At 51.2% G+C, this 12,699-nt stretch overlaps 7 protein-coding genes across 7 annotated transcripts; 5 read left to right on the top strand and 2 right to left on the bottom strand.

Annotated features, from left to right (window-relative positions):
• Positions 1 to 374: 374 nt before the first annotated feature.
• Positions 375 to 987, top strand: IAQ61_010578 (uncharacterized protein; the record flags this gene model as incomplete). The annotated part of the gene is made up of 2 exons (XM_003834541.1): positions 375 to 629; positions 754 to 987. 2 exons carry the CDS (start codon positions 375 to 377, stop codon positions 985 to 987), a joined length of 489 nt encoding a protein of 162 aa, XP_003834589.1.
• A 592-nt stretch (positions 988 to 1,579) lies between these two features.
• IAQ61_010579 (uncharacterized protein) lies at positions 1,580 to 3,223 on the bottom strand (the record flags this gene model as incomplete). The annotated part of the gene is made up of 1 exon (XM_003834543.2): positions 1,580 to 3,223. The coding sequence occupies one exon, from the start codon at positions 3,221 to 3,223 to the stop codon at positions 1,580 to 1,582; it is 1,644 nt and encodes a 547-aa protein (XP_003834591.2).
• A 659-nt stretch (positions 3,224 to 3,882) lies between these two features.
• IAQ61_010580 (uncharacterized protein) lies at positions 3,883 to 4,809 on the top strand (the record flags this gene model as incomplete). The annotated part of the gene is made up of 3 exons (XM_003834544.2): positions 3,883 to 4,118; positions 4,195 to 4,234; positions 4,498 to 4,809. Coding segments are annotated over 3 exons (588 nt in total), but the record flags the coding sequence as incomplete, so codon positions are not given.
• A 77-nt stretch (positions 4,810 to 4,886) lies between these two features.
• IAQ61_010581 (uncharacterized protein) lies at positions 4,887 to 5,705 on the top strand (the record flags this gene model as incomplete). Its single annotated transcript, XM_003834545.1, has 1 exon — positions 4,887 to 5,705. The coding sequence occupies one exon, from the start codon at positions 4,887 to 4,889 to the stop codon at positions 5,703 to 5,705; it is 819 nt and encodes a 272-aa protein (XP_003834593.1).
• Positions 5,706 to 6,063: 358 nt separating this feature from the next.
• Positions 6,064 to 7,784, top strand: IAQ61_010582 (uncharacterized protein; the record flags this gene model as incomplete). Its single annotated transcript, XM_003834546.2, has 3 exons — positions 6,064 to 6,408; positions 6,469 to 6,705; positions 6,762 to 7,784. The coding sequence occupies exons 1-3, from the start codon at positions 6,139 to 6,141 to the stop codon at positions 7,782 to 7,784; spliced, it is 1,530 nt and encodes a 509-aa protein (XP_003834594.1). The 5' UTR covers positions 6,064 to 6,138.
• Positions 7,785 to 8,472: 688 nt separating this feature from the next.
• On the top strand, positions 8,473 to 8,739 carry IAQ61_010583 (uncharacterized protein; the record flags this gene model as incomplete). Its single annotated transcript, XM_003834548.1, has 1 exon — positions 8,473 to 8,739. One exon carries the CDS (start codon positions 8,473 to 8,475, stop codon positions 8,737 to 8,739), a length of 267 nt encoding a protein of 88 aa, XP_003834596.1.
• A 414-nt stretch (positions 8,740 to 9,153) lies between these two features.
• IAQ61_010584 (uncharacterized protein) lies at positions 9,154 to 11,223 on the bottom strand (the record flags this gene model as incomplete). Its single annotated transcript, XM_003834549.2, has 6 exons — positions 9,154 to 9,554; positions 9,605 to 9,972; positions 10,029 to 10,429; positions 10,478 to 10,810; positions 10,863 to 11,084; positions 11,137 to 11,223. 6 exons carry the CDS (start codon positions 11,221 to 11,223, stop codon positions 9,154 to 9,156), a joined length of 1,812 nt encoding a protein of 603 aa, XP_003834597.2.
• Between the last annotated feature and the right edge of the window lie 1,476 nt (positions 11,224 to 12,699).

The following is a 12,699-nucleotide window of genomic DNA, read 5'->3' on the forward strand; positions in this document are numbered from 1 at the left end:
GTGGGAGGGGGTTTTGCACAGTCCAACAACAACCCCCACATGAGTCGATCCACTGTTTGGTAGAGACGAGTTAGGTGCGATCATCTTGGCCACTCTCATTCTTGCAGTCGTGCTTGAGGCATTCAATACAGGACAGGCCGCTGTGGTCAGCACTGAATGCGAAGAACGAGGCTTGGTACTAAGGTGAGAGGCTGAGAGGCTTGGCGGGGCAGATGCGAAAAAGGGAAAGCGCAGACGGGAAAGTCTTGGCAACAGGACCCCACACAAGTACTTACCTAGGTAGCAGACAGGCAGTTACCTCCCCTACCTAATCCGTATACAAACCACTCTACACAGTATATCAACAGCCACAATCACAACCCCCCGTCGCAGCCATGGCCGACGCAGAAATGGACATTGACCAGCCGGAGCAACAGCAGCAGCAGTCTCTGTCAGCCGACACCACTCAAGCCAGCGACGCGCGCACTGCAGCCGGCGCGACAGCCGTCCGCTCCATCGAAGGCTGGATCATCATCGTCACCAACGTGCACGAGGAAGCAACGGAAGAAGACGTGCAAGACCTCTTTGGCGAATTCGGCACCATCAAGAACCTCCACATGAATTTGGACCGCAGAACCGGCTATGTCAAGGTATGTGTTTGTTATGTCCATCGACAACCAGAGAAAAAAAAAACAAAAAGACCACGCAGACTACAGCAAGACCAGCATCTTATTTCATTTTCCTTGCTCTTTCTCTAACAATCCATGCCAACAGGGCTACGCACTGATCGAATTCCCCACCATGGACGAAGCCAAAGCCGCCATCAAAGGCGCAAACGGCCAAGAGCTCCTCGAACAGAAAATCACTGTCGACTTCGCCTTTGTGCGCCCGCCGCCTGCCGCCAAGAGCCGTGCGCGCGATCACGACCGCAGACAGAGTGGGCGTGGTGCGGGCCGGGCGAGGAGCAGGAGTCCGGGGCGCGATCAGGAAGAGGACATGGATGATTAAGCTGCTTTTGTTGGAAAAGAGGGGACGGGAAGGTTTTGAAGACAGACTGTAGGTTGTATGCGCCGCGGGTTACCGGCTACCTATGTCTTGCGCATGCGCGGGCCGGGCCATCTTTGGTATTGGGGGTGACTACTATCGCAAGCCCAGCCCAGCCCAGCCCATAGCTCAGCTCAGCTCAGCTCAGCTCACTCAGCTCAGCTCAGCTCAGTCCCAGCGTACTCGACTGCGATAATAGATCACCGGCCTGTATTCTGCTATGAGACAGGTCGGGCTTACACATGCCCACTGTAAGTAGGACTCTAGTCACGCAGTCAAGGCTTCAAGCACAGCACCCTCTAACATGTTCGCAGCTTCATATATATCTACACCTTATTGTCGCACCTGATGTGAACCATGTCTGAAACCAAAAACTGACTCGAAGAGTAACGTTTACTGTACTGTACCCTTTGCGACCTATAAAGCATCCAGACTTTTTACCTCATACCTGGCGCGCTCCAGCATACCAACACTCTCGACGTCTAAAGCTCAACATGGCTCCCTTTTTGCCTATCAAATTCTGCAGAGAAGAAGAAAACATCATCAGCATATCATTTCACAACAAGGAGGAACCGAGGGAAAACTCACCATCCAACCAGTCGACGACGAAATTCTTCAGGTACTGCTGGGCATATACGACCTGGGGCGGCGGAATCTCCTTGGTCGTCTCATTTTCAAACACGCCATTCTCCTCCCAATGATGGACCCCATGGCTAATCATCAACCACGGCTCGCTCGTCGACGTATTCCGTGCCTCGGGATACCAAAGAGGCGTCGCAGGCCGCCAGGGATCCGCGTTGCCGCCAATATGCGCAAGCCGCTCGTAGGCAATGCTATAATTCCCGTATTTGTTGACGCGATCAATGTCCGGCGGGGTCGTCAGGTTGAATTGTGCGCGGCAGAAGAAAGTTAGGTAGTCTAGATCAAGAGTGCGGGAGATGAGGGGCATGAGGTCGGGTGGCGTGTTGCCCGTTTGGATGTAACCCCATTCCGTGCAGACTTGGTACGGCCAGCTGGTTGCGGCATAGTCTTGGAGCGTGGTGTAGGACTGGAGGGCTGTAGCGTTGAGGGTGGTGAAGTACGCGTTTTGCGTGCGGTTCGAGGCTCGTTGCGAAGCGAGTGCCGTGCGGTTGAGCCAGGTGATGGCGTTGAGGGTGATGTTTTGCACAAGGCTATTGTTCGTGTAGCCAGCAGTATCAACGAGGGCGGCGACGGCCGGGCGGAGGTTTTCACCTTGGGGTTCCGCAAAGGTGATGTTTTGGCAGTAGTTGAAGAAAGAGCCCGAGTTCTCGGCTGGATCCCAGTTTGTGTTTTGAAGACCATAGACGCCGGTGATTTGACCTGCAAAGTCGCGGTTGTCAAGAACGTCGGGCATGCCAAAGACGTCCTTGAGTGCCTGAACTTGGGCCGTGTCGTTTTGACGGATCAAGATACCGTCGATGACATCAATCAGGATCTGAGTGTTTTTGATGCAGTCGGGTGGGCCATAGAGCCGGGCGGGCTCGAAATACTGCCAGTAGTCGTAAATGGCCACCGTCACTCCAGAAGAGGAGATGGCACCCCAAAAAGTGTCTGGATAGACGACCCTCACAAAGGCCGCCTGGGCTCCAGCGTACGAGCCTCCATAGACGATCCACGGTGTGTTAGGCGCAGTCAGATCTGCATCGATGCCCGTGAATTTCACATGGCGGGCAAAGTAGTCAATCTCAGCGAGCGACTGCTCCGTCGTCAAAAATCGCATGTTCTTGGTCGTAAGATCGGGAACCGGGAAACTCTTTCCATAGTATCGATGCTCGAGAATGACGCCCAGACCGCCAGTGGCCTTGATGACCTGGTGGACGATGCCTTTTTGCAAGAAGGGGAGACGACCCTCTCCATCAGTCTCTCCGCCGAGAAGGACGAAGACGGGTCCTCCTGGCTTGTAGTAGGTAGCATCGAACCAGTATCTCAGGTCGAAAGTCCCATTCTCGTGGGGCTCGTATCGCGTCTCGTTGTGGAAGAAGTCAATTGGGACGGAAAGGTTGCGCTCAGGGTAAAGAAGAGTTAGGTCCAATTCCTCATCGGCACGCTTGTACAGACTGCGTTTTGACCGTGTAGCTGCGACCTCATTCTCCCTCTCCACTGCAGTCCGAGGAAGGATGCGCAAAGCAACCACCTGAAGACCGCACAGCAACCCTGCAACAGCAAATGTAAACCGCATGTCGTCTCGCCAGCTACAACACACAGAATAGAGAGAAGAGGCGCGCACGCATGCGGGCAGACAGCCAGGCTACTAAATACCCAGCCCAGCCTCACGTAACACCCCAAGCAACCGTCCCAAAACTGGAATTCGAACCACGGCGGAACAACGAAGACGACTTAGTACTGTAGTAGTCGAAGTAGCCTGGTCGATCCATGATTGCGGAAGGTGGATAAGGTAGCCCGCTGCAAACACAATAGTGCGAGCGGTGAAGCCAGGCTCAAACGAGCAGGAGGCTTGAGCGATCGGCAGCCATGGACAGCGGGTGTGCAGCAAGCGTTTGCGTTTGCAAGGGGTTCGTATATCGATAGGATACGAGGGGCTTGTGTCGTCGATGTGGGATGGGGGCTTGAGAGGATTGTAGGACAGCAGAGACTTGTGGACAGAGTGTACCATCGATGATTTTCGTGTTGTCGTAGGTACTTGTGATTGTGGTTGGAGATGATGACGTGTGAGGGGTAAGTTAGGTCGGTCAAGTACTGTACTAGTACTACCACCACCACCTACTACCTACACCATGGCCATGGCCACGCATCTCACACGACTCTAGATGAAAAGACTCTTGAATGTTGCAATCAGCACATCAGCAGCTGTGATTTGTTGTTTCTCACTTTTTCAGATGGCCTGTTGCCACCAAAAAGCGATACAAGGCCTGTGTCGACAAAACAAGTGATTATCAAGGCAACGCAGCCCCCAAACACTACATACTCTTGAGTACATTGAAAGCCGGCATTGCGGCGGCATATCAGGTTCAGATTCATCCCGAGACTCTTGGCTTACCACTTGCTCGGCACTCGCCACTGAAACTCCAGCACGACAAACAGAGCGACGTGTCGCACATTGCCAGGAACAAAATGTAAAGTCGAGAATATTTCGACCCTAGTACAACTAACTACATCAACATGTCTGAGTCGGCCGCTAAGACCATCCAGCTTCACAAGCGTTGGTCTTGTCGCCCAGACGGATGCTCTTGTGTGTCGCCTTGATTCAACGACCATCCTTGTCTAAGAATCGAACAATCAATGAGTATCCTTCTACCCTTTCCCAATCCTCAACCTAGATTCAACTCTTTTCTGGCTTCTCAATCCAGCCTGCAACCGATTTTCTACACGGCAATGTGTAGACTACAAGACTACTAGAGTATGCACATGGTTGAATCGTTTCGAGGATCTCACGTTGCGATGTTCGCCTGAAAGGATAGTTATTACCTAACCTTATGTGCTCTTACATCCAAGATTTACGCCGAAGCCTGTCTTCTGGGAATGAGGCAGGATGAACCATGGCAGAAACCTGCTGCAGCGGATGAGGCTCATCTAGTATCTTCGGCAGCTCCAAAGATCGACACGATCATCACCCAACAGAGCAGGCTCGGGTGCATCATCGCAACAACGTCAAAGTGGAGGCGATCTAGGCCACGATCTGCAGCAACACATTCGACCAAAGATGATCAAGTTTGCTGCAAGATGTGTTTACACAGCCCCCTTCTTGGCACTGCGAATACCACAGCTCAATTTCATGCGAAAGCGACAAGCGAAGTTCAAATGTAAATGTATTTAGTACATTCGTCTACACGTTGACTACTCCTACTCTGTACCCATTGCTGGCGTTGGACCTCTGACAATCAATGGTTCCAGAAGTCTGTTCACTCTACCAATTTGCCGGCGAAGGGAATACTCCCTACCCTTTCTCCATTCAAGACTACCAGCGCTACGTCTATGGCGACGATAAGCGAGCGCACCAATTCGGCACGGACCTCGCTAAAGCCTTCATCGCAACACGGACAAGCAATCAGAGCTTCACACACGACATCGCCGTTGCCGTGTTATCCGACTCTATTCCAACGGCCACTCATGGCCTGCGCAGGCATTTCGTTGCCTATCTCAATCGGCATTTGATCTCGCTTAATGCTAGGCCAGTCCTCACCATCGATGTCTTCTCAGTGGGACAAGATGCGGGTGTACTACAGGACGTGACGAAAGAAAACAGCAAGGACCTATATCACATCGATGTCACGAGGTTGGCTGGAAGGAGTCTGATTGTCCTGGGTGACATTCGCACAGCCCATACCCGTGAAGACCACATGACCCAATCACTGCGGAACCTCAACCTCGACAACCCAATAGTCTTTGCTTACATTGCAGCTGTAGAGGGATTGCAGCACACCGCAGGACTCACTTCGCTGATGGCATTAATCGTCGGTCCTACCATTAAGGACATTGAGACAATTGCCCAGGCCGCCAACTTCACGATGAACCAGTCCTTTGTCCACTATCTCCTCGGAAGAGACTATGCAGGTTTCTGTTCCTTTGTTCGACGCCAGGACGACTTCTTTGCACGGCTTCTACTTGACTATGCAATTGCAGGACTGTACTACAACGACGAGGACTATAGACAAAATTTTGACTTTCTGCTATGGGAAGTCGAAGCTCGAGAAAGCGTTTAAGACTGAGACATACGATCTGCGACTACAATTTGCAGTCAGTATGCATGTTCAAATTCGTTTTCTTACAGAGGACTTTTCGTAGGTCTACTACAAGAACAAAGGTCTAAACATACATGGCTTGTGTTGTGTTCTCCAAATTATCCTTGCCCGTGGAACTTCACCTCTACTGCCCGCGCTCATCTATTTCCAGCGAAAAACCTCCAAATCCGTATATTCACAAACGCAAAGCAATCCATGCCAAACACCTCTCTATCTTTCTCTGTGTTGCTCGTGTTTACCTACCGCATCCTTTGTCATCCCAGATGCGGAAACCTCCCCATCTTTCTTTGTCCTGCAGTCTTCATATAATCACCAAACATCGCCCAGGCACTTCTTACCCAACACAAGAAACAACATTTTGTTCCTGGATTCTCAAAATCATACATTACACACAATGCTTGCCCTGTCTTACGCCGTGCAGATGTCTTCACGGGCTCAAGCACGGAGACACCGGGTTATACAACGTCGAACTGACCTCGCATTTCTCGACGAATGGAACAGCACCAGCAACAGTGAGATCAATGGTGCGAATGGGCATTCGTATAGCTCAAGGCCTTTGACAAAAAGGTCAACAGGTGGAGAAGGCTGGACAGACTTATCACAGCCGGAACCACGGTCAAGAAGCCAGCAAAAGCTTCGCGATGCGTCTTTGCATGACCACTTTGTAGGGCCATTATCTATCCTTCACCCGCATTCCTCAATAATTTCCTAATCTATTTGTTAGATCCTAGCCGGAGCACTGTTCCTCACAGATGTCGTGGGAGGCTATGTTTGCTGGAAAATCATACCATGGATAGTATTTCTTGTTGCTAGATTCCCGTTCATCTCCGTGCTTCTGATAGCGATATGGGTTCTTCGGCGTATGAAGGCGGTGACGCCTATTATGAGGGATGATAGCGTCAGCTCCGAGCTGCACAACGGGGAGCAGGCTCTCAGCCATCTGGCCATGTCCATCTCCTCAGTAAACATTTCCCTTCCGCCAACTAGCTCGGAACAAGCATCTAACACAAGCTGTAGTCCAGGTTAATCCTCGTCCTCCTCATGAACGCATGTATCGGCTATGTTGTCTTGAAAAATTCCACGTTGACTCTCGGGTTGGGGAATATCACTGGTCTAATGGGTAGAAGCCTCCCGGCGATAATCGATTATCCACGCACTGCCATTGGGTTGCTTGCTGTCATTGCCGCTGCAGTCACTAACCCTGGGATATTCACTGTACAAGAAAACCGGGAAAATGAGCCAGAATATCTAAACCGCCCAGGTGATATTTATGACGACGAAACCTCTGAACTCGATAGCTCGGACGAATACAACGACAACGACATCTATTCGCTCAATGGCCCATATGGCAACACCAGATATCTGCCTCCAACACCACCCAGAGGTCTTCGCCACGCCCAGGCCCCTAGACCTAGACCAACCGCTCCCCTGGCCCCCAGATCCCCACGTCCCTCTGGAGGTCCTACAGCCACACCTTCAGGACCACGCCTGAGAAGACCCCGCCACATCCCTTTCCGAGTCCACACGCCGTTCTCCCTCCTCCAACCCTCCACCTGGCGCCCCAAAGATGACTGGACCCACTGCCCCCCGTCCTACATCCCCGTCCGCCACTCCACCTGGCTCTGTCTCCGCCAAACCCAATCACGCTTCTGGGCCGCGCGCCGTGCCGACCTCGCATGCATTGCACTGTGGATGTGGGAGTGCATCAAATTCCAGCGCAACGTCATCACCGCCTTATTTGTCATCGACCTCGTGACGGCCGCGAGTTGGGGCCAGCCAATGCAGTATCGCTGGTTCCCCCGCAACGCGAGGCAGATTCGTGGGCTGGTTTGGCTGGATAGGGAGGTCCCTGGGCATGCGTTTGTTTTGGATGTTTTTGAATTTTGGAAGGGGTGGGTGGTTGGGCTGGGAAAGGTCTTCCTTTGGAAGTTGCCGAAGTGGGTTTTGGGGGGTTTGGTGAGCTGGCTGGTGCCGACGGTGGCGAGTGTGAGGGAGGAGGAGGTGCAGGAGAAGAATTGGACGCGGACGAAGAAGGGGTAATGGGTTCGCGTGGTATGGTGTTTGATGGGTCATGATTCTCTGTGCTGTGCTTTGAATTTCTTTAGCTGATAGATTGGACAATGTGTGTGAATTGCCTGGATGACGCTGGCTCTATTGACACAAACGAAGGACTTGGACTCGACACACTGTGACTACAACACGTAAAGTCCTTGGAAGAAAGTACATATACGCCTTGGATTAATGATTCGAAAGCTTTGTAAATCTCTACTCGGTTCACCAACCATACAACCCCTATTTGCGCAAAAGATAACGAAAAATGCATCTCACGTGTCTCATCCCCACCCTACTAACCCTTACCTCCCTCGCAAAATCCCACTCATGGCTCCACTGTACCGCCCATAACAACACCGGCATCCTTGCCGACATGAAAGCTGCCTCCCTCGAGGACCCCCCGCGCACAATCGATTCCCTCTCCACCTCCCCAAAAGATCCAACCCCCAACTCCTCCCCCAAAACAAAGCGGCCCTGGTTCAGAAACCTCTAGCACGGCTGGATCAGCTCCGAGCAAAACCCCAGAGACTGGGTCGATGAATCCATAAACTATCTCTGGGATCTGCGCGGCAATACGGACACCCACGCATGTCACCCGACCCAGTGTAACCCCATCCAATACCTCTCCTCATCCTCCTCCTCCGCCAGCCTCGCAAACCAAGAGAACCCCGCGCCCATGGCCAGTGCGCACGCCGGCGACTCGATCAAGCTGTTATTTGGCGGCAACGGGCACTCGCGCGCTGATTTCGGAGGTGTGAGGACAGGGGATGCAGGGCGTGTGGCCGTGTACTGGAAGGGGGAAAAGGAGCGTGAGATTGTGGATGTGGCGGAGTATACAGAGGAGAATAAGGTACAGGAGAATGGGTTTTCGGAGGAGAGTTTTGCGTATCCGGAGGATGAGGGGGTGGTTAGTCCGCCCGAGTTGCAGGATAAGGGGAATTAGATGACGTTGAGGTTGTGAGTGGAGTGGAATTGCGTGTGGGTGGTGGAGAGTGTGCTGACGGTGTGTAGGCCTCAGTGTATGGAAGCGGGTCATCACATGATGGTTTGGGTTTGATATACTACTGGGAAGCCGGCGTATTCGACGTGCTTTGATGTTATGATACAGTAGCTGTGTTTGCAGACGTATCTATGCGTTTTCCATAAGTCTTTCATTCAAGTGGTGTTGACTCCTATTATCTTGATCATTCAAGGCCGGCGTAACATGACCTTGGCCTTCTCAAAGATATAAGTGACTCCTACACCAAGCAAATCTCGAGACGAAATTACTTTTCCTGAACATGCCTTCTGTGGAATGGTTCCATTACGAATCATTGTAGCACCATTGGCATTCATCTATCATCTCAACCCATTAGTCTCAAAATCGAGCCGCTCGTTGACCAGAAGAAGTCCCTGCTTCCCCTTTAGCATGTGCATTTGCTACACTTTCATGAATCAGTTTCAGCGGCCTATATTCTGCATCCCACATCTGCTCCCGAATCCACTCTTCCAGGTCATCGTCGTCTGTGGGGATATCTTTGATATGCGCAAGATCATCCTTGACCGCCTGCTTGATGACGTTCCGCGCAATTTGAACACTAATATCGCGCACATCTTCAACATCAGGCAGCAAACCTGCGCCAGAGCCTTTGACTACAGGCGCTGTTGACGCGAGAGCTTGCACAGCGGCAACGAGAAGCGCAGGCGTCACTAGGCGTGTACGACTGAGCACTGCGCCAAGACCAATTCCAGGAAAGGTAACTGAGTTATTGCATTCAGCTAGCCACGTTAGTGAACAAGAAAACGGTCACGCCCTCTTGGTGACTTACAAATGTCATACTCCTTGCCGTTATACTTCACCGGGTCGAATGGAGAGCCGGTCGCCACCAACACTTTGCCGTCCGTCCAGTCGTACAAATCCTGCGGCTTTGCCTCGTGGAGCCTCGTTGGGTTCGAAAGTGGGAATATAACTGGGCGTTCGATATGCTTGGCCATCTCGCGAACAATCTCCTCGGTGAACGCTCCAGGCTTCGTTGAAGTGCCGATGAGCACGTGTGGCTTGACTTCTTTCACGACCGAGAGAAGATCACCGTGTTCCTTACCTTCCCACTCCTTATCATCTCTAGCATATGCCATCTGAGCTGGTGTGAGCTCGTCTTTCTTGCCTTTCAATAGCAGTCCGGGCTTATCGACACACCTAAAGGACAGGTTACACTCATCGTAAATCGTAGCACGTCACACAATCTGACCTACCATATTTGATGTCCTGCGTCCTCTCTCGATTTCCCGGTATTTTGCGATATTGCATCTTTGATCTGGTCTGCAATGCCAGTGCCTGCTGATCCCGACCCGAACATGACAAAGCGAGCCTCGTCCCACTTAGTCCCGCTGACCTTAAAGGCGGCCATAATTGCTGCTAGGGTTACGCAGCCTGTGCCTTGCACATCATCGTTGAAGCAAGCGATTTTTGGCGTGTACTTATCCAGGATACGCCTTGCGTTGTTGAGTCCGAAGTCTTCGAAATGTATGTATGCGTTGGGGTATCGCTTCCTGCATGCGCTCACGAACTTGTCCACAAAGCTGTCGTACTCTTTTCCGGTCACGCGTGCCTTACGCAAGCCAAGGTACAGGTCATCTTCGAGTAGTTCTTTATTCTAACTTGTTTAGTGCATGGAATATAAGTCGACGCTGTTGATACTTACATCAGTCCCACAGTCAAGGACAACTGGGAGCGTACGAGAGGGGTGGATTCCGGCACATAGCGTGTAAATGACCAATTTGGCTACTGATATCAATATCGCACCGACACCTTGATCGCCTATGCCCAGAATTTGCTGTCCGTCGCTCACAACTATGACATCGATATCCTCTGGGTTGCCCCACTGGTTGATGTCATCCTCGATCCGATCGGCGTCGTCAATGTTCAAGAAGCATCCCTCAGGCCTGCGGAATAATCTTGAGTAGTCGGCAATGGCCTCGCCTTCGGTGGGTGTGTAGATGACGGGAAACATTTCTTTGAGATGGTCAAGGATAAGCTAGAACGTTTATTAGCCCAAGAATACGCATATACGCATGCTTTCTTCCTACGCGGTAGTAGAGCACCTCATTTTGCTCTTTGAGGCTGCTCATGAACGTGTTTTTTGCTAAATCATTTGGTCGTGACCTGTACTGGGCGTAGGCGCGCTTAGCTTGTTCTTCGAGTGTCTGAACATTTGTTGGAAGCAGGCCGTGAAGCTTAAAAGTACTACGTTCTTCCTTGGTGAAGGCAGAGCCCTTGTTGAAATAAGGTGTACGCAGAAGTGCGTTTCCCTAGAATAATTAGCCTAAAGTATGACAACATCATAACAATAAGTGGTTGTACAGTTAAACTTGTCTCCTGAGGCCCAGATGTCGACAGCGGTAAGTGTCCAAATCTCATGTTTTTCTGCTTTTTGGTATCAGGAGACATGGTTCCGATGCACTGCTGGCTGAGGAGCGGGGTTGAAACGCCTGCGTTATTTGAATTGTAATCTCAGCTTCCGCTTGAATGAATAGACTATGAATGCGCGATTAGTTGAGGAATGAAAAATTAAGGCATGTTACTGTCGAGGTCTGCTTCTCATGTTGCCAGAATATATGAGGGTCCATTACTTAGAGCAAGACGACTCTTGCGGCATGATGACGTCGTTTCCATTGACTAGCATCCACATGTTTCGTCAACGAATTGGGAGAGTTGCTGTAACCTCACACATGCAGACTACCGGTACAATGCGCTTTATGTGACTAAGCTATTGCAGCTTGCGTGCTTCCTCACCTGAGCGCTGAAGTGCTCCATCCAAGTCGTCAGTAGTTACTTGGTACCGATAGACTTGGTAGAGTTTAGCCGCAGTTGATCTACGTGCTGTAGACTATCGTACTCTGCAAACTACGATGTCTTATCATTCTGACTTCAAAGACACAGGCTCCAATCTTTCAACTCCGTCCAGCCTTGATCTGTCAAAGACCTAATGTATTTCCTGGACGATGTACTTTAGGCCTTTCACTGAATTCACCCCAACATGGACCCTGTCGATCAGCACTGGCCCCACCATATCAACATCCGTGGGGTAACTTGACCAGCAGCCAGGGTTTACCATGCACTCGACGGTCCATCAGAACCATTGCCAGCATAGCATGTAGTCGGCATGTATTCGGCATGTACTGCACATCGACTCACATGCTACAGATAACAGCGCGTCGGCCCTAAGCAAACCCCAGGCGATCGCCGCCTCCTAGTGGCATTCTTATCAACTCTTAACCAGGAAGCCTATCTCTGCGACAGCATGCGAACACACTGCGGCACGGTAGGTAGATGATCGGCATAAATTCAAACAAGACAATTCGTTGAAAAAGTTGGAGTAGTTGGAGGCGTGTATCGCATGGCATCTCCAACTGCGATACCGTACTGCCATCTCGATTGTGATTGACCTAGGTACATCTATGTGCGTCCAGGGGCATGTACGACATGGCATATAGCCTTGAACGCGACGCTGGGACGCCTGGGTTGCGAAAATCAAGATATTGATTTTTTTTTTGCCTGGGAACTCGAGATGGCAGATACGGCTGTGACACCGCTACCAGTAGGGGCTGGCTATGGTAAGTTGGTCTCACTATGATGGAAGAGTCTGGCAATACCGGCAGTGGCAACTGACCAGAACCAGGCGTCGTCGTTGGCATTGGATTCTTCTTTGCCTTTTTGATGATGGGCATATCTTATTTGCAGAACCGTTATACGCAGTATTCGACGCATCAGTCTGAGGAGTTTAATACCGCTTCTCGCTCTGTCAAGCCAGGTTTGATCGCCTCTGGTATTGTGTCGGCCTGGACATGGGCAGTAAGTATCCGTAACAGGGAACATAAGGAATACGCGGCTGATTTTTCCAAGGCTACACTCCTGCAATCATCG

The sequence above is a fragment of the Plenodomus lingam genome (genome assembly GCF_022343315.1).
Source record: "Plenodomus lingam strain CAN1 chromosome Unknown contig_9, whole genome shotgun sequence".
Classification (NCBI taxonomy): Eukaryota; Fungi; Ascomycota; class Dothideomycetes; order Pleosporales; family Leptosphaeriaceae; genus Plenodomus; species Plenodomus lingam.